Source organism: Pteropus alecto, unplaced genomic scaffold (assembly GCF_000325575.1).
Source record: "Pteropus alecto unplaced genomic scaffold, ASM32557v1 scaffold39, whole genome shotgun sequence".
NCBI classification, from domain to species: domain Eukaryota; kingdom Metazoa; phylum Chordata; class Mammalia; order Chiroptera; family Pteropodidae; genus Pteropus; species Pteropus alecto.
The window spans coordinates 4,350,471-4,369,193 of NW_006443568.1; the positions used below are offsets into that span (position 1 = coordinate 4,350,471).

Genomic DNA, 18,723 nt, shown 5'->3' on the forward strand with positions numbered 1-18,723 from the left:
TCATTTACATATAGCGACAGGGGAACACATACTCTGTAATCCACCCTCACCTGAGCATAGTAATATGGCAGCCCCCGAGCAGTGAGTCCCTCAGTACCTAGAGGCATGTGCCAGTCAGCTTCCTGCAGGAAATGGTTTTTGAGCGAGTATGGATTCATAGTCTTGCTCACCCTATCTCTTCTCTCTTCACCAGGTTTTGAACTCATCAAATGTGAGGACCCAGGAACTCCCCAGTTTGGCTATAAGGTTCATGACGGAGGCCATTTTGCAGGGAGCTCTGTGTCCTTCAGCTGTGACCCTGGATACAGCCTGCGGGGCAGTGAGGAACTGCTGTGTCTGAGCGGAGAACGCAGAACCTGGGACCGGCCTCTCCCCACCTGTGTCGGTAGGAGTCCTCTCGCTTGCCGTTGTCACACACTTAGCAAGTGGGGCCAAAGCCAAGTCATGCCCTCAGAATTGCAACGCTGGTGAGAGAGAAGAGGTAGCAGAGTGAGTTAGAAAGGGAGAGGTGGAGCTTTTGGCTGGGTGCCAGAGGTTCCTGCAACACCAAGACTCAGATGAGTCTCCAACTCACTCTGGTCCTCAGTTTCTCTATAGGCAAAATGGAGCTCATGCTCCCTTTTCTGAGGAAATGTTGAAAGAAAGAGTAAGATCATGAGCTGGCATCTTCTTAAGCCTGTGGTGCTTCCAGAATATCAGCAGAGGCTCTCTGGAAGCTTTATCTGTGTGTCACAGGACAAGAGAAATCGGGTCCGAGGCAGAAATGTGAAATAGGCAGCACCTGTCATTCTGTCTGTCTGGCCTTTCATTTCTCACCACCCACCTCGCTGCACGTGTCACCTTCCCTGTTGATCTGGATCCCCACAACACCACTTAGTCCTGCTTCCCCATCCCCAAACACCAAGCCTTCCCCTCTCTCCATCCCTTCCCCACATCCCACAACCTCCACGTGTCTGTGCAGCACTGGCTAATCTTTTAAGAACAAAACAAACACTGGGAAAACATTTAAGTGCCTACCCAGCGCTATATGCCAGACTTGGTGCGTCTATGTTTCGGTATGTGCAGAAGAAGAGAAATACAAAAAGAAAAAAGTATTTTCCCCGCCCTTAGGGAGCCCATACTCTAGCAAGGAGAATAGACACTGAAACAGATCATTGATAATACAAGATAAGCACTGTAAAAAGAAGTATGTGCAAAGTGTTAGGGGAATATGAGAAAGTTTTGCACAGGAGGTGATATTTCAATTGAAACTTGAAAGGATGGGTAAGAATTCACCACCGGGAAAGTGAGGTAGGGAGGTGATCATTCTAGCCTGAGCATGTGCAAGGGCTGAAGGTGTGAACCAGGATGGTGGGAAATGTTAACGGCCAATATTCTTTTCCTCTGGACAACTACATTTTAGTAGGATCGTCAACACTTACACAACAGAGTGTCTAAAAGCAAGGACTTTACGTCTGAAAATGGGCAGACCAGGGTAGTAGGCTCCAAGTAGCCTCCAGAGTCTACCTCTCTCTTTGTGTTTAAGATCGATTCAGTCTGCGATCATGCCCCATCCCTTTCTCCCTGCATCCTTTTTTATCCCCTTCTTTCATTCATGTGCCAGGCCTGTGCCAGGCCTGTGCCAGGCCCTGGGAATACAGAGGAAAGCAGATCCCAGACCAGTGAGGGAGACACATGCAGAAACAGACAACCGTATAATGCGATAGGCAAGCCAGAGCAAGCGAAATGTGAAGGAGAGATGATGGTTCACATTATAAGACAATTATTTGCTTTGCAGAAAGGATTCAGGGTAAGGTTCTTTTGAATATCAAATTTGCCAGTTGGACTGAACTTCGGGGATCCACTCAAGCAGTACTAGTAAGAATATTTATACTCTGAAATTCAGGCCTTTCCCACTGAGATTCTCTCAGTCCTCACTTAGGGGAGTGAGGCTGTGTACTTGGGATTACGCGTGTATATTTTTAAATATGTCACGTTGTTGTAGACTTTATCACGGCCTGCCAGAAATGACTATTGTAACTTAAAACATCCAGATGTTTTCTTCATTGATGAGTGCATGCTACAGCCCAGAGAAAACAGCCAAGGCTCTCGGTTGGAAAAAAGGGAGAGCACCAGAAAGAGTGGCTTCTTATGGTCTTACCAGTGAATCTGCTACAGGCTGGCCACTTGGCCCCTCCCGCCTACCTGCCAGTCCTCAGATAAAGTGATCCATGAGGAAAGAAGCAGTGTGTCCTTGAGGAAGTGCTCCTTTAAACACTCACTTTCTGGAAAGCAGGACAGGTTTCTCCATCTGGAATATGGAAGGCAGCTCTAGCCAAGGACAACGGTAGTGTCCTATCACCTTTCTAGATATCTCCTCTATTTGTGGGGCCAAACAGGCTTTCTCCCCACAATTTATAGTTCATCCTCTCACCCACACTCTGCTCCCTGCCATGGGCCCGCTCGGCCCTGTGTCTTTCAATCAGGTTGGCATCTCCCATCCCAAAAGCCCCATAGAGGGAAGACTCACAGTGGACCTAGAGCAAAGGGTCTGGTCTCATGAGCAGGCTTACTGGCAGAGAACCCCTCTCTCCACCATGCCTTAGTGGTCTCATGTCAAGCCATGGGGCCCAAAAGATGCTTATCGGTCCTTTGTAGCAACAGGTGAAGGTCATTCTTCCATTTGTGACTTTGATCCTACCTTCTATTACTTCCACCGACTTGTTCATCAATCACTCCCTTTTCCAAAAAAACTTTGCAATAAATCTCCTCCTCTTCATTTTCACTCATGCTCCCTTGATTCAGACCTTTCTAGTGATTCGCCTTGGAAACAAGCTTTTCTCAGTCATCCACCCATTTACTCATTCAATAAATATTTATTAAAACATCTATAATGTGCCAAACACTACTCTAGGCACTTGATGTGCAAATTTGAGTAAGACAAGGTCTATGCTGCCAAGGAGCTTATAGTCTCATGAAGGAGATAGTCATGATAATAGCTTGTTACACATCTTTTCATGCACAGTGTGAATATATCACATTTGTTTATCCATTCATCAGTTGATGGACATGTGGGTTGTTTCCATTTGGCGGTGATTATGAATAATGCTACGGTGATCATTCATTACACATTTTTCTGTGAACGTATGTTTTCATTTCTCTTGGGTAGATAACTAAGAGCAGAATTGCTGGGGTCATAGGCTAACTATGTTGAACATCTTGAGGAATTTTGAAACTGTTTTCCAAAGAGGCTGTGCCATTTTTTATTTCCACCAGCCACGAATGAGAGTTTCCAGTTTCTCCACATCCTCACCTACACTTGTTAGTGTCAGTCTTTTTTAGTTTAGCCATCCTCGTGGATATGAAATGGTATCTCATTGTGATTTTCATTTGCAGCCCCCTAATGACTGATGATGATAAATACCTCTTCATATGCTCATTAGCCATTTTTTTGTGTTTGTACCTTCTTTGCAGAAATGCCTATTCAGATCCTTTGGCCATTTTTTAATTGGATTGCTGGTCTTTTCGCTATTGAGTTGTAGGAAATCTTTGTAGATTCTGGATACAAGACTCATCCAGGGACCTTCTATATCCTGTGCTCAGTCACCTGGAATGAATGAGAGGGACACAGGGACACAGTCAAGAGGAGCCACCAAGTCTTGGCTGGCAGCGAAGGCCACCCCATGAAGCTCACTCTTTTGGGATTTTTTTCAGCTGAGTGTGGAGGGACAGTGAAAGGAGAGGTGTCGGGGCAGGTGCTATCACCTGGGTATCCAGCTCCTTACGAACACAATCTCAACTGCATCTGGACCATCGAGGCTGACGCCGGCTGCACCATTGGGTAAGTGTCAGGGCCGGCAAAGTAATCAGCGCCAGTTCAGGGGAGTCATCTCCAGCATCATCACCAGATCACCCAGCTAGCAGCTGGTCCCGCCCACCTCGCCTGGAGGCCTCTGTGATCAACAGTGGTTGTTGTGACCCCAGGCGTGGGCTGGGGCCCATAGAAAACCTGGAAAGGCTAATTTCAGCCTCACAGGGCTGCAATCCAAGTTCAGACAACTCTGTTGCCTAGCTGGCACAGTTACAGCAGAGTAGCAGAGGTCATGGACTTGAAATCATATGGGCCCCAGTTTGAATCCCAGCCCCGCCCTTTACTGTTTACAGGACCTTGGGTAAGTTCTTTATCCTCTCTGAGTATTACTGTCTCCTTCTGGATTATGGTTTATAATACCAGCTTCTCAGGATAAACCACTTAAATGAGATATTGCATAGTACTTGGAACATAGTAAATATTTAATAATGGTTCTGTGAAACAATGGTTCTGCAGTTGTCTTACAGTAGTAAGAGTCAGCTTAGAGCTGTTTGAGCCCAGATTGCTTACGGTTTAGGGTGGTGGAGGGAATAATTACAAAAGGCCAGCAGTGTCTTTCCATATAAGCACCTGACCAACAGGAATTACTTATTGGAGTTCCAAGGAATCAGAGAAGACAGGGCCTGGCACACATATTGTCTTATTAACTCTTCACAATAGCCCTATTAATAGTAATAGTAAGCCCCTAATAACAAACAGGCAGAGGAGCTGACCCTGGATGGCCAGGCTCAAGGAGCTGGAAATGGGACCGCATGGCAGGAGCATCACCTGTGGTTTGGTGGTGGGGACAAGGCGGGCAGGGTGGAGGGGCGAGTGGAAGTGGGAGATGAAGCTGGTGGAGCCGGCTGTAACCAGAGCATGAAGGGCCTTGGGGGATGTGATGCTGGGTTTGGACCCGTCCTGGCAGCCCAGTGGAGAACAGGTTGACTGGATCTGGGAGCCAGTGAGGAGATCGCCTCCAGAGTGTGGAGGGGCTGAGGAGGCCTGAGCCCAACCAGGGGCGGTGGGGACAGGGAAGAACAGACAAATTCAGGAGACGTTTAAGCAGTCACACCAGCTGGTCTCACTCAGTAAACACGGAAATTGAGGTTTCTTCTGTTTCTCCAATTTTTTGTGTAACATACTCTATGTAAAATATATAGAAAAGTTGATAGGACCCGTATACCTACCAGCTAGACTCAACCGTTGTGAATATTTTATCACATCTGCTTTCTCTCTTTTTTCTTTTCTTTTTGTCTTTTTTTTTTTTTTTTTCGAATCACTCAAAAATACATTGTGGAAATCATGACACTTCATTCCCTGGTGCTTTCATGTTCATCTTCTAAAGAGAAAGCTACTCCCCTCCACGACATAGCAACATTAGCATACCCAAGACATGCAGCATTAATTTCCTGGAATTAAGGGTTAAGACAAGGGTTGCAGGACAGCAGAGCAGATAGGAGCAGCCGACCGAGAGAGCACAAGAAATCAATGACAGGATTACTGGGCAGGAGCGAGGACTGTTATTTATGGGACAGGACAGTGGGTGCATGGGGTAGACCGGAGCATCCCTTCCTAGCTGTCAGGAAGAGAAGATCAAAACAGATACTAGAAATGTCCTCTCCTGGGTGACATAGCAAGAACCGTAGAGTCATGGAGCACGCTGAGAGCGTGTGTGAGGACTCCAAGAAGAGGAATAGCAGGAAGAAGGTAAAGGTGCTTCAGCCCTCCATCCGGAAGGCTCCTTGGAGCCACACAGCCTCAAAAGAGCTAATGCCAAGTGAGCAGAGGAGGGTTTCCCGGCTGCAGTGAGAGCTGCAGAAGGTGGAAGCGGAGCTCTCTCTCTCTCTCCTTCCCTCTCCCTCCCTCTCCTCTCCACCTCTCCTTTCTTCCCGCTCCCCCTACTTCTCTCTCTCTCTGTCTCTGTCTTTCTGTCTCTCTCCCTTCCTCCCTCTCCTTTCTTTCTCCCTCTATCAATCTCTCCCCGTCTCCCCACCTTTCCTTTCTCCCTCACCCTCCCCACAGACCCCTCGCTTGAATAACCAGCAGCAAAGTTAAGGGAATTCATAATTAGACTGAATTTAAACAAACACAAAAAGCCCCCTTTGTGTTTGAGTCCTTATTCAGAGTGAGATGTAGTTATTATTTTTGAAATGTGAATATCTATAGAATTTTTTATAAAAACTAGTCTTTTTAAAAAAATACTTATTTTTAAAAATTCAAAATACAAACAATAAAGAAGTTTATAAAGTAGAAATCAGAGGTCCCCATAATCTTACTCTGTTTTCCTCCCTACACCATTGATATTCATTCTACTTTGTATGCCAGAATCACATAAAGCAAACGCAACACACGTGCTTTCTAAAGCACGATCATCTCTGTGCAGGGCTCACTAACTTGCTTTTTGTTTTAGTATTTAACCATATATCATCATCTTATTATGTCAGTATATAAAATCTGCCTCATTCTGTTTGATGGCTACAGGGAATTCTATTATATGTACAACCATAATTTATTTAACTACTCCCCTATTGATAAAGTGAATATTTTCAGTTTTTCACTCCAGTAAACATCCCTATACATGAATCTTTAAACAGTTGTCCAATTATTTTCTTAAGATGTATTCTTAGAAGACAAATTTCTATACAGGACTTCAAATTTCCCTCCAGATATTGCAACGATTTATACATCCAGCAAAAGCCTGCTTCCCCACACAGCATCACTAGGCATTGCCAGTCCTGTCAGTGTTTAGCAGTTTGATGGACAAAACGATACTCAATTGTCTTTACTGCTTCAAGTTTCTTCTATATTTTTCTTTGGGGGAATTTATTTTTTTCATATAGAGTGTTCAATTGGGTTCATTTCCAAATAGTCTATATTTCAGTTTAGATTTCATTGTAAGTTGAGTATTTAAGGATTTTTTAAAAGTTACTAAGTGGTTATATATTCTCTATGATCTTTTTTATTGTTTTTATTTTTCCGTTAGAGTTGACATTCAGTATTTTATATTAGTTTTGGGTATACAGCATAATGGTTAGACATTTATATATGTTCTATGAATTTTTGAAGAAAGTGAAGAGTTCAGAGTTTCATATATTTCTTTTACATCAAATGTACTATGCTTTCTTTCAAACCAATGTATGCTTTTTTATTGCTTTCCTTTATTTTCACCTCTTCCTATTATTAGCTGACTTGACTTAATTGACTTTTTTCTATAGTGATTTGAAAGTTCTATATCCTATTTTTATTCTGCCAGTGATCATGTGTTTTTATTAATTCCATTTTCAACAGTATTTACCCTGTTATTTCTTCTTCTTTGTTTTGGAAATGTTTTTGTTTTGGTTTCTGTCTAAGGAAGCTGCATCTTTTTGTTTTCAGATCCCTCTCGACAGCCTACTTTTATTTTATCAATGTATCATCATCTTGCGTCTCTCTGAGAATATTATTCATGTTTTGTTTTACAACATATTCTGTTCTTCCCCTGCATTAACTGCATTTTGCAATTGGACCATTCGGTCTGACTCTTCAGCTGGATTCCTTTGAAGAGCTTATTCTCTTCGCATCCTAGTTTTGAATGTCATTCACTATCGAGCCCTAGCTAAGACCTGGGCTGTGGCACCAGACGACCTGCCAGTCTTCCTAGCTACGTAGCTTAGGAAACTCTTCAAGCAGGCACCTCAGTACTGTATCTGGAAAATAGTGGTTAAAAATAGTACCCACCACCTAGGTTTGCTCTGAGGATTAAGCTAACATACCATAACAAACAAGTGATGAGTGCCCCCTCCAGGAGCTGGATAGGTGGTTGTTTGTTTTACCCAGATGGCGCATTCCCCTGAGCAAAGCAAGTTATAGGTCACCCCTTAGAGTCACTGGTGGCAGGTGCCAAGCTATTGGCGGAAATATATGTCAAGCAGTCTTCCCTTTGGGTGTGCCAAATGGGAGAGGATGTGGGATAGCCCACAGGCCAGTCTCTAAGGTTATTGCCAGGGCACAGGCAAGAGAAAGCTTGCAGATACCTCTTCCCACTCTGCCCCAGCGTTGGAAGTAACCAGAGAGATCTATGGTCAACCTCAGTCCAGCAAACTGAGCAAGGGTAGTAACCTTCCGGGAGTGCCCAGGAGGGACAGTGGGTAACTACAGGGATCAGTGGCCAGGCTGACTCATGGGCAGGTCCAAGCTGGAATGTAGGCCCTTCGTGGATGTGCATGACAAGAGTGGGCTGGCAATCAGACCCTGCCCTTGAACACAGGGGACATCTCGCAGCATTTTTTCTCTGATTGCTAAGAATGGGACAGGCTGATTGATGAACTCCATCCAGGCCTGGCAGCTAATAGCAAGAGAGCAGACCAGTGAACTGCACTTTCCACATCACTCTTTCATGTGTCATCAGTACGTACAACGTGAAAGTTTCATTCCATATTGGGCGGGGGGCGGGGAGACCTCTTCTCAGTTTCCGACGTTGGGTCAGAATTTTCTTTTTTATAATTAGTGGACCAGCTCAGGTGAAAATTGGAGAAGAGAGGGAGGCAAAGCCTTTTGCTCTTGGTCCTGCCCTCTACCTAGCATTTAGCAAACACCTACAACGTTCTGAATCAGTTCAATTGTCCCCATTTTATAGATGAGCTCATTGAGGCCCAGAAAGGGTGAATGTTGTTTCGCACTTACTCAGTGAGGTGGCGTTCAATGCCGTCCTGTCTAGCTCCAGTCTCTTCTCTTCCCTGCCTGCCATTCTGACCCTGGTTTAGTTCCATTCAACTGAACATGCACTGAACACCTTCCCTGTGCCAAACTGTATATATGCTGTGCAGTGGGAAACACGCAGATCCGCCTGAGATCAGTCCTTGCCTTCCAAGGGCTCGCATGCTCATGGGGAAATAGTCAGACAGGGACTCTGAGACAAGCGAAAGTCAGCTCAGTAACAGAGAAGAGAGAGATGTTGTGCCTGGATGTGTAGAGGCCAATGATCCAATTGAGAAGCAGTGCAGTAGAGGCCTGAACACAGGGGAGAGACAGGGCCTCACCACAAGAGTGCTCACTTGATGTGGCGGGGGCCTGCGTCGGGGGAGATAAGGTTTCGTGGGTAACGAGGGGTCTCTGCAGGACCCTGAGTGCGGAAATGAGAACTCTGACTGGATTTCTCACGATAACGAGGAGCCCTTGGAATAGTTAGAAGACAGTAATGACATTCAGCTCAATTAAAAATCCTAGAGCATTTACTCAGTGCCAGGCTTTCTGCCAGGCACTGAGCACATAAATATAAATAAGGAACAGTCTTTTCCCTTGAAGGCCTCCGTCTTATAGATAGACATTTCAACAGTTAGGAGTAGAAATAGAAAAACTGACTAAAGCAGGCTTTAACAGATGGAGGTTCGCTTTTCTCCTGGAACAAGCCCCCGAAGGTCCCATCCAGACCTGTGCTCTGGATGCCATCACCTTTCTTCTTGCTCTGCCATCCCGAGGCTTTCATCCTCATGGTTACCTAGTCAGCTGCTACAGCTCCAGGCATTATGTCTATGTTCCAGTTTAAAAGGAGAAGGAGGTGGAAAGGGCACAGCTTTCTTCTTGTGAGCGTTTGCCTATTTATTCGGGAAGAACCGCTATCCTTAGAGACATCATCCTACATCTCATTAGTCGGAACTTGCCATGCCTGGCTGAGGGAAAGTTGGAAATCAATTTTGTTTTGCTTTTACAATTTCAATAGTGGAGACAGACGAGAGATTTAGAAATGGAGCACAGATAAGCCAACCTACAGTGTTTGCTATAGATTCTAATATAATGTGATAAGTGCTATAGTAGATGTATGTTCAAAACAATAGAAAAGCATTTGCAAGGACAGCTCATAATTCCAGGTGACAGTTGGGGGCAGGGTGTTACAGAGAGGAAGTACTATTCTAGCTCCACTTTAAAAAACAGCCGTAGTTCACCATGCAGGGTGGAGGTAAAGACCCTCCAGGCATGTGAAAGAGGGGGCGGTGCGAATGTACATAGCTAACTCTAGAAGACCTGTTGTCAGGTGTGACATGACAATATCTCCATTTCAGGAAGATCGGTGGCAGCAATGCAGAGGATAAATTGGCTGGGAAACCAGAGAGAGGGTCTAGTATAACTATTTGAGGGGTCCTGGTTACATTCTGAATAACTGAGTTTTGTTTCTTGAGTACAAATTTGGTTGAGGTTGAGATCTATATGTGTCTGACTACACGGAGGGAAAGGAAGGAAGGGAGAAGAGATGGCCCTTAGCAGATGTGCTTGCCCTGAAGAGATCTGAGGCCCATGAAGGATGGAGAACTTATCGTTCCTAGAAGCTTTGATTTCTGCTCCTAATGCTCATTTAGTCATAAAGCTCATATTTGCTAATAATCCTCGTTGCTTGATTTTTAACTGTAAGGATGCTTCCTAATGACTAATGCAGAGGGCAACCTGGAAACTCCATTCTTGGCTGTTGGCCACAAAGCAGTAGGATTAGCAAGAGAGGGGTGGGGGCACGCTTTTGATTAACCAGAACCCCTGCCCAGTGGAGCTTGTCTTCCTGGGAGGATGCTGGACTAGACAAAACATCTGGCTGTGCCCGAAGCCCAAATTCCCCCTCTGCAGTTTCATATCAGTCCTAGGGCAGCAGTTTCCCCACTGTGATCAGTGTTGCTTCCCTTTAAACCAGCGAGTGGGCAGCTGGCCCAGAGGAGGCAGAAGGCACCAGAAGTGAAGCTTCTGTTCACAGCTCTTGCCAGGAATCGTGGCCGCAGGTTTAGCATTTTCCAGAAGGTTTATTTTCGAGCAGTGACAGTAAGTTAAACCTTAAACAGAGAAGGTCCATGTACTTGCACTGCAAGAGCTGACCTCCTGAAGGAACTAAACAGATAAGCCTACACACAGTGGGGTACTCCTTTGTCAGATTTAAGGTTTCAACAATTGGGGAATAGTCAAAAAGAGCTCAAAAGTTTTTTGAAAGAGGATGTGGGTAACCTGGTAGGTATAAATGTAAGTTTAAGAATAGTAGTGCTCTCTGGCAATTTCATTTTTCATGGATGACCTCTAGAAAAGAAACACAACCAACTTCAAATTATCCAGTAATAATAATCCAGCTGAGCTACACTGGATAGGTACATTGGCCATACATCAACTTGACTGCCACTTGACAATCCCAGAGATGGATGCCGACATCTCTTAGGAGAAAATAAACAGTTCAACCAAAGAAATGCAGGCCTTGTTGGCTGGCCACACTGGACCTGGATAGATCTTTCTCTTTCAAAAGATAAGTAAAGAAATAAGCAGAAAATAAAATAAACTTGTGATGGCACTTAAAACTTACCATTCTCAAAAAAGAGGACCATTTCCCTAAAGAAATAGGAACATATTTTCCAAAAAGGTTTTTTTCTACAATAGGCGAAAGAAAATTTAAATAGGTATATAGATAATATTCTCATTTAAATATACGAAACAAGGATGATAAGGAAGAGAAGATGGAGGATAAAAGTGGGAGGGGAACTCCTGAGAGAGAAAAACAATGATGGAGACAAGTTGAGAATGCATAAAAAGTAAATACATGATAACAGTTAAAATCCACAGTAGCAGCATGTGCCTTGTTAGAAAGACAAGCATTGAAGTAGGAGACAAGCTAAAGAATCTCTCTGAGACTGCAGAAAAAAATTATGAAGGTATGGAAGTAATGAAAGTTGCCAACTGTGGAAGACAGAGTGTCAATCCAGGCAGATAAATGAAGAAGAACAATGAGTAAATGGAGCAGAAAGTATAATAAAATGCAAAACATCAGCTAACTCCTTTGAGAAGAGGGGCAGAGGGATGAAGTGACCAGTGCTAAAATTTTCTTGATGAATTAAAAGGACTCATTGAGTTCCAGGTAAAATGCTTTAGATACAATTTAATGAAAAACGAAACTGTTCCAAAGATAATTTAAAAATCTCTAAAAGCATTTGCCAAAACACACTCACACAGGTAAGTACACAATCAGCTCTCATCAAATAAAACAGTAATTTATGAAAAACAAGCAGCACAACTAATCCCATCCTCCTAAAATTTCTTCTCTGTAATATCAAAGACCAAAGCCAATGATGTTATGAGACCCGACAATCATTGATTCAGCCAAGATACAACATGCACAAAAGCCACAGAAAATTGCCAGTCAGGTTCCTTGATGAACTTATAAAGATCTTGCAGTAGGCTGAATGATAGCCCCCAAAGATATCAGGCCCTAATTCCTGGAAGCTGTAAATGTTACCTTATTTGGAAAGATCTTTGCAAGATGTGATTAAACTGAGGATTTTGTTACATTATCAAGGTCGGTCCTAAACACAATCACATGTATCCTTATAAGAGGGAAGCAGAGGGAGATTTTATACACAAGGAAGAGAAGATGATAGGAAGACAGACACAGAAATTGGAATGACGCAGCCACAAGCCAAGGAATGCCAATAGCCACCAGAAGTCGGAAGTGGCAAAGAACAGATTCTCCTCTAGAGATGACGGAGGGGGCGTGGCCCTGCCGACACCTCGATTTCAGTGTAACCATACTGATTTCAGACATCTGGCCTCCAGAACTTCGACAGAATAAATGTCTGTTGTTTCAAGTCACCAAGTTTGCAGTACTCTGTTACAGCAGCCACAGGAAACTGAAACAGATGTATAATTTTTAGCCTACCGAGATGTTTAGGAAAAACTATACTATGAATGATGACCATGAAAGACATTTAATTTGAGTCTGTAGTCCCTGATTATATTGTCAGTGGTTTGATAATGGGAGAAGTCATAGGGGAAAGCAAAATCTTTTTAGGTTTTCTGTCTTAACATGATGGAGAGTGTAATGACATATTGTTTTTCTTAAATCTGATAATTAGAGAAATGCAAGTTTGGGGGTATTTTTTCAAACATGTTTAAAGATGCTTAAAGTAGAATTAAAAGCAAAATGTATACTTTACAAATCACTGAAGAAAGTGTGAAAATTAAAAAATATTACAAAAAGGAAAAGGAAATAGCAAGAAAATAGAATAAACAAAAAGCATAAAACAGGATGGAAATAAGCTTGTATTCGCAGTAATGGCTACCTGATGCAACAAATAACCCCTGGACCTCAGGGCTTTCACATGGTAAAGGTTAATTTTTCACTTCACAGTCTAGTGCCAATCTGCACTGAGTATGTGTGGGTGGGGGTTCCTCTTCCACCAAGTAATTCAAGGCTCCATGCTCCTTCCAGGCGAGAACCGCATAGTCCTCCAGGGCTTCCTCACATCTGGCCAGCTGAGGGGGGAGGAGACAAAGCACGAGGTCATGGAACAGTGTTTTTTAAGAGTCAAGCCTTTCTCCCACAACCCACTGATCAGGACACGTTTCACAGCTCACCTAATTCTAAAGGAGTTTGAGCCCAGAAGGAAAAGGAAACAAGAGTCCGTGAACACAGAGCATCATCACTGCCACCAAGAACAAACATATCAGCTCTGATAACATGCGTAATTCGCTTTTGTCTGGCCACCCCACCGAATGAGGTAAAGGGAACGGGAGTAGACAAGGCAGGAGAGAGAGGTCGGGGTTACGGGAGCTCGGGCTGTTCAGGGAAGTGGGAAGGTCCATGGACACAGGGTCCAGAGCTGTCATCTGAGACCTGGTTGAAGGATCAGCAAAGAACCAAGGTTAAGTGGGGGAGCAGAATGCAAGACCCAGATGCTGAGCAAAAAAAAGGTCTGCAAAAGGAGTGGGCAGAGCAATGTGTAGGGCAGCCCAGAGGGAGGCCCCAGGATGATGGCTACAGGAAAAGGAAGCCTATTGTTACATGTGGAGTGATTATTGACCCACCCGGGGGCAGGGAGGGAGCTAGAAGGTGCCATGAGCCAGTGCCCACGAGTTAAACTTCAGTATTGCAAGGAAAAGATTCTCAGGTTAAGTAAAGAAAAAAGTGCTGCTAAAAAGAAATAAAATATCAAAAATAAAAATTGGGTACAACGGAATAGCATGAGTACATACGTGAAAAGCATGGATCACAATATTGCTTTTCTATATAAAAGTAAAATTCAAGGTAAAAAAAAAAATTCAGTGGGACAGAAGGAGTTATTTCATGTGATAAAATGCATAGTCCATAATAATGCTAACAGTCGTGAATCTTCATGTACCAAATAACCTAACAGGAAAACATTAAGCAAAATCCATTGGAAATACAAGGAGAAATTGACAGTTGTAGAGACTTTAACACATCTCCCTTAGTCAAGTAAAAATAAATAGAATAAAAATGGAATTTGTTTTAGGTGATTTTACCATTCATTGATTTTATACTATGTCTCAGGATCAGTGTGCTAGGTACTTCATATGTGATTTCATTTACAATAATCCTCTTAGTAACATGCTGGATAGATAGTGTTACTGCCATTTTATCGAGGAGTAAACTGAAGTTCTGTAAGGTCCCCTAATTAGCTCTCACGGAACCAGTATTTGAACCAAGGTCTTTGCCTCCACAGCTGCTTTTCCCACTTTTCTATATAGCCTCTTCAGTAAGCAGAGCCTTTCATTTTATAGAAAACATTTCTTCTGAGAAGGACAAAGATCCATCTGCCTCTCACAGAATCCCTGACACCTTCAGGGCAGGTTCTGGCTAATGATAGGCAGTCACAGAGTTTTCATTTACAGAGTGATGATGAAGAGAAAGCAATTAGTCCAAGGTCACCCAGCAAGTTATAGTGAAACACAAGGCAGTTGCCTAAATCTTGCGTTTGTGCCCTGCCCCCACCTCCCAGACTGCCAGTCACCACAGCTTCTTCAATGACCTACAGCCCAGGTTCATTCTTCCACCTATGGAAATAATAAAAGAATCTTTTTTTTTTCTATTGAATACCAGCTGGCCCCGGGAAAGAAGAGCCTCTAATTTTGCTCTAGACACCAACGCTTGCTTTGGTCTTTGGTCTGTCTTCTCAGTTTTTGTTCTTTGGATGGCACGATGCTTTAATGATTATTGTCTGCTACTACGATCATGGTTTAATTGTTGGTTTGCAGCTCCATGGCTCAGAGGAGGGAATTTTATAAAACAAGGATTATTTTCTTATTGTCATTTCCAGTGTCACTAAGAATAATTTAAGCTACATTCTCATTTGGGGGCAGGATTGATTTCTGACCCTCTGTCCCCTGCAGCAGCTGTTCGTTCACATGCCATTTTCCCCCCATGTAAAGATCCGCCGCGATGACTCATATCAGTGCGGTGTTCGTTGTGTTCATGCAGTGGTGACAGTCGCTTGGGAGCACCCCAGGCCCTTCCGTATCCTGAAGCCCAGTCAGAAGGCAAGGGAAATCAACATGGCAAGATGCTGTGGATTTTTTACTTTTCTCCTTGTTTTTGTATATCTTTCTCATGTTCATTGGATACAGATGAACCACGTGTAAGCAATCAAGTGGGTCATCTCCACAAAACACTCAGTGTGTGAAAGTTTCTTTCGGCCCGAGAGAGCTGAGGACTAGAACTCCAGAAGCAAGTTTTGCCTGTGGACAGCACTTGAAAGGTGCAGGCAGCTGCAATGAGAATCTGATGCTCTCCGTGCTTTTTAGATTTAGACTCTGGTAGAGCATCTCTTCCTGTCCTTGGAGCTGAGTGTCGTGAAGCTTACCAGCCTTGCCAGCAAAGCCCCGGGAAGTCTCAGTTGTCGACTGGAGGGAAGAGATAAGGGAGCAAGGGCCAGGTGAGGGGTGCCCTCCCCTGGGGACCTGCTATTGGAAAATTGTGGTGAAAGGTGGGACTCTGAAGAAACACCATGAAGAAAGGGTGTGTGGAAATAAATCCTGGAACAAAGACAGCCCCACAATTCAGGGTGCCCTGCGATTGAAGCAGGTGGCAGCCAGCCGTGAAATGAAGACCCAGCCCCAGAAAGAGCAAGTAGAAGTTCACGGAGATCCCCAGGGGAATGGGTGCAAGAACCAAAGCCCAATGGGGCTAATTGGCTGAGCTGGCATATGTGGTCATCATGAGTGCCCAGGTTGTACCCTAGGCAAACCAGATGCCAGACTTAGGACACTGAGACCCATGTAAGCCATTTCCTTTGGTGGGAACAGAGCCCCCGCTCCTTGTCCCCAGCCCTGCCCCCAGCACCCAAGAAACTGCTCTCGCTGGAATCACCGTGCTCCCTGCCTTCTCCACAGCTTGGACGTCATGCCATTCCCTGAGGTCCTCTGCTCTTGACTTCTAGGGCTGCCCCTTTTTCTGGTTTTCCTTCTGCTTCTCAACTCCTCACTCTTAAACGCCATGAGCTTCTCTTCCTGCTCATCTTCAGCGTTGTGGTTCTCCAAGGCTCCCTTCTCTGTCTGCGGCTCACACTTCATACTCATTGGGTGGGCTCGTCCAAGCCTGTGGCTTCAGGTCTCACCCACCTGCGCCCATGCTCCTGTGCTCCTGAAGAGCTTGTGGTCTCCTGGGGATGCATAGCCTCTTTACCCAGCATTCCCTTTTCTTCTCACATTCCTCACCCTCTCCCCGTCTTCATCTGGACACATTCTGTTCATCTCTCAGGACTCAGCTCAGTTGTTCCCTCCTCCAGAGGGCTTTGCCCCGCCCCTCTGCCTGAGGTAGGTACCCTTCTCTGTGCATGGACTCAGCTCAGTTGTTCCCTCCTCCAGGGGGCTTTGCCTCGCCCCCTCTGCCTGAGGTAGGTACCCTTCTCTGTGCATACTTTTACTATAGTACCTACCGCCCCTCTTTAGGGGCAGAAACATGCCACATTCCCATCGGTATCACCAGTACTTGGCTTGCTGTCTGTATCTAGTACCTATTCTCTCCTGATTCAGCGTATGAATATCAGTATCCGTATCGGCTCAGAACCTACAGGGCTGGGGTTACAGAGTGTGGGACCATGGTTGCAGCACCCCCATGTCTCTGAGTTTAGACCAGGCAGCTAGCTCTGGCCCAGGGTCCGTGCAGCTAAGTCCTATCTCTTTGGTCGAGATAGAACACCAGAGATACAGTTTGTAAGACCCAAGGGGCTGGATATGGGCAGTAAAGAGAGATGTCAGAACCTATCTATACCTCTGTATATGCTGGTCCTTCTCTTGCGATCTTCCCCTCTCTCAATTTCTCCATATTTTTCTTTTTTTTTCTTCAAAACTGCCACAAAGACACCTTCTCCGTGAAGTTTTCCTTGCCCCTCTCAATCAGAAGTACTGAGCAATACACAGCTTCTATGACGAGAGCACAGTCATTTCTTCAAGCAACAGAATCTAATAAAAAACTAGTAAGAGTCAGGGAATCCCTTATTCCCTCACTGAGGCCTTTCGTAACAGAGAGACAGGATTTGAATACTGCCTCTGAGCCTGACTAGCTGTTGACCCCACCCTGACTCCCCGGAGGATTACCTATGATAACCTCTGGGAACCTCGGTTCCCGCATTAGCAAGATGGGAAAATAGACCAATTGCAGGGACTTTATAAGGATATTAGACAATATACATAAAGTACTTGGCACACAGATTTAGTTCTCTTCCTCCTCCAGTTATTTCAATAGCACTTGATTCATCCCACTCTTTTAGTACCTACTGCACATATTATTATGTTTGGTGTGTCTCTTTCAATAAGCTGCGGCAGCCTCCAGGGCGAAGACAGAGCCTCCCACATTTCCGCAGCTCTCATCACAGAGCTTGGCGCACAACACACATCAGTTCTTTTCTCTGGCCCAGGTTACAGAGTGTGGGACCATGGGCCACAGACAAGAACATCAGTTCTTGTCTGTGGCCCAAAGAAACAAACACACATATGAACAAGGCATCAGTGTGTAGGAACACCTTGCCGTGGATGGTGGGGGCGGAGTCCTCAAACTGTTTTCAGTATTTCAAAAGCCAAAAGAAGAGCAGGTGTTCACCTGTATGTAGGAGGGCTGCTCAGACGAACCTAAATGACTGTCTGGGCCCAGAATTATCCCTGTCGATCAGAACCTCCAATTAGCATTTGATAGACTTTGATTTCTACAAGATGAGAAAAGCCTTCAGAAAGAGTCTTCAGAAATGTGGTTGGTTTGGCAGAGCAAGTCTTCACTGGCCATCATCAAGGATTTATAACAAAAGAGGTCACTCGACTCCCACAGCCGCCCAGCTAACTTCCATTCTTGCCCTTGCCAATCTGTTCTCATCTGGGCAGCAAGAGTGATCTTAAAGTGTAAATAGGCTCCTGTCAGGCCTCAGCTTTAAATCCTTTAATGACTTACTTCCCTTGGCCTGTACAATGAAGTCCAAACTTTTCCCCAACCCGCAGGGCCCCACCTGACCCGACCGCCGCTTGCCTCTCTTGGCCCATTGACAGCCTCGGTGGCCTTTCCCTGGCTCCGATGCTCCAGGAAGTTTCCCTTTTGGAACCTCTGCACACCCTGCCCTTTGCACACAGGAAGCTTCCTCCCACCTCTTATCCTGCCCTGCTCTTCATGTGACCGGCTCCTTTTGAGCCCTGTCATCTTGCTTAAATGTCACCTCCCTGGAGAGGTCTTCCCCAGCCACTCTAACTGAAGCAGTTACTCCACCTCAGCACTCTGCTTCTTTCACTGCCTTTGCCGCAGCTGATAATCTCTTAATGGATGTGTGTCCACGGGAGTATGGCCCATCTCCACGAACAACTGGAAAATGACGCCCTGTCTGTCATCTTCACCATTATCTCCCAGCACCCAGCACATAGGAGGTGTTTAAATCAATGAATGCAGTAAGAAGTCTGGAAGTTGTGAAAAGAGAGAAATGAAGACTAAGTAGAAAGGAAAGAAAATATGTTTATAAATAAACGGCCACGATGTGCAGGGCGCTTTCACATGATCACATTATCTATCCCTCGGGTTACCAAGCTACATTGTTTCTTCACGCAAAGGACCTCAGGCTCCCTGTTCTCACCTCCGCCTGCCACTTTTCTCGACCTTGTCAATGCCAAGCCTCTGACTTTGA

At 44.8% G+C, this 18,723-nt stretch overlaps 1 protein-coding gene across 1 annotated transcript in view; it reads left to right on the forward strand.

Moving 5' to 3' along the window:
• The window catches only part of CSMD2 (CUB and Sushi multiple domains 2), a 571,413-nt gene that overhangs the window by 419,071 nt on the left and 133,619 nt on the right, over positions 1-18,723 (forward strand). Inside the window, exons 28-29 of the mRNA XM_025041387.1 lie at positions 194-385; positions 3,694-3,820. Of these exons, the coding sequence (XP_024897155.1) occupies positions 194-385; positions 3,694-3,820 (319 nt within the window). The remainder of the gene's footprint in view (positions 1-193; positions 386-3,693; positions 3,821-18,723) is intronic.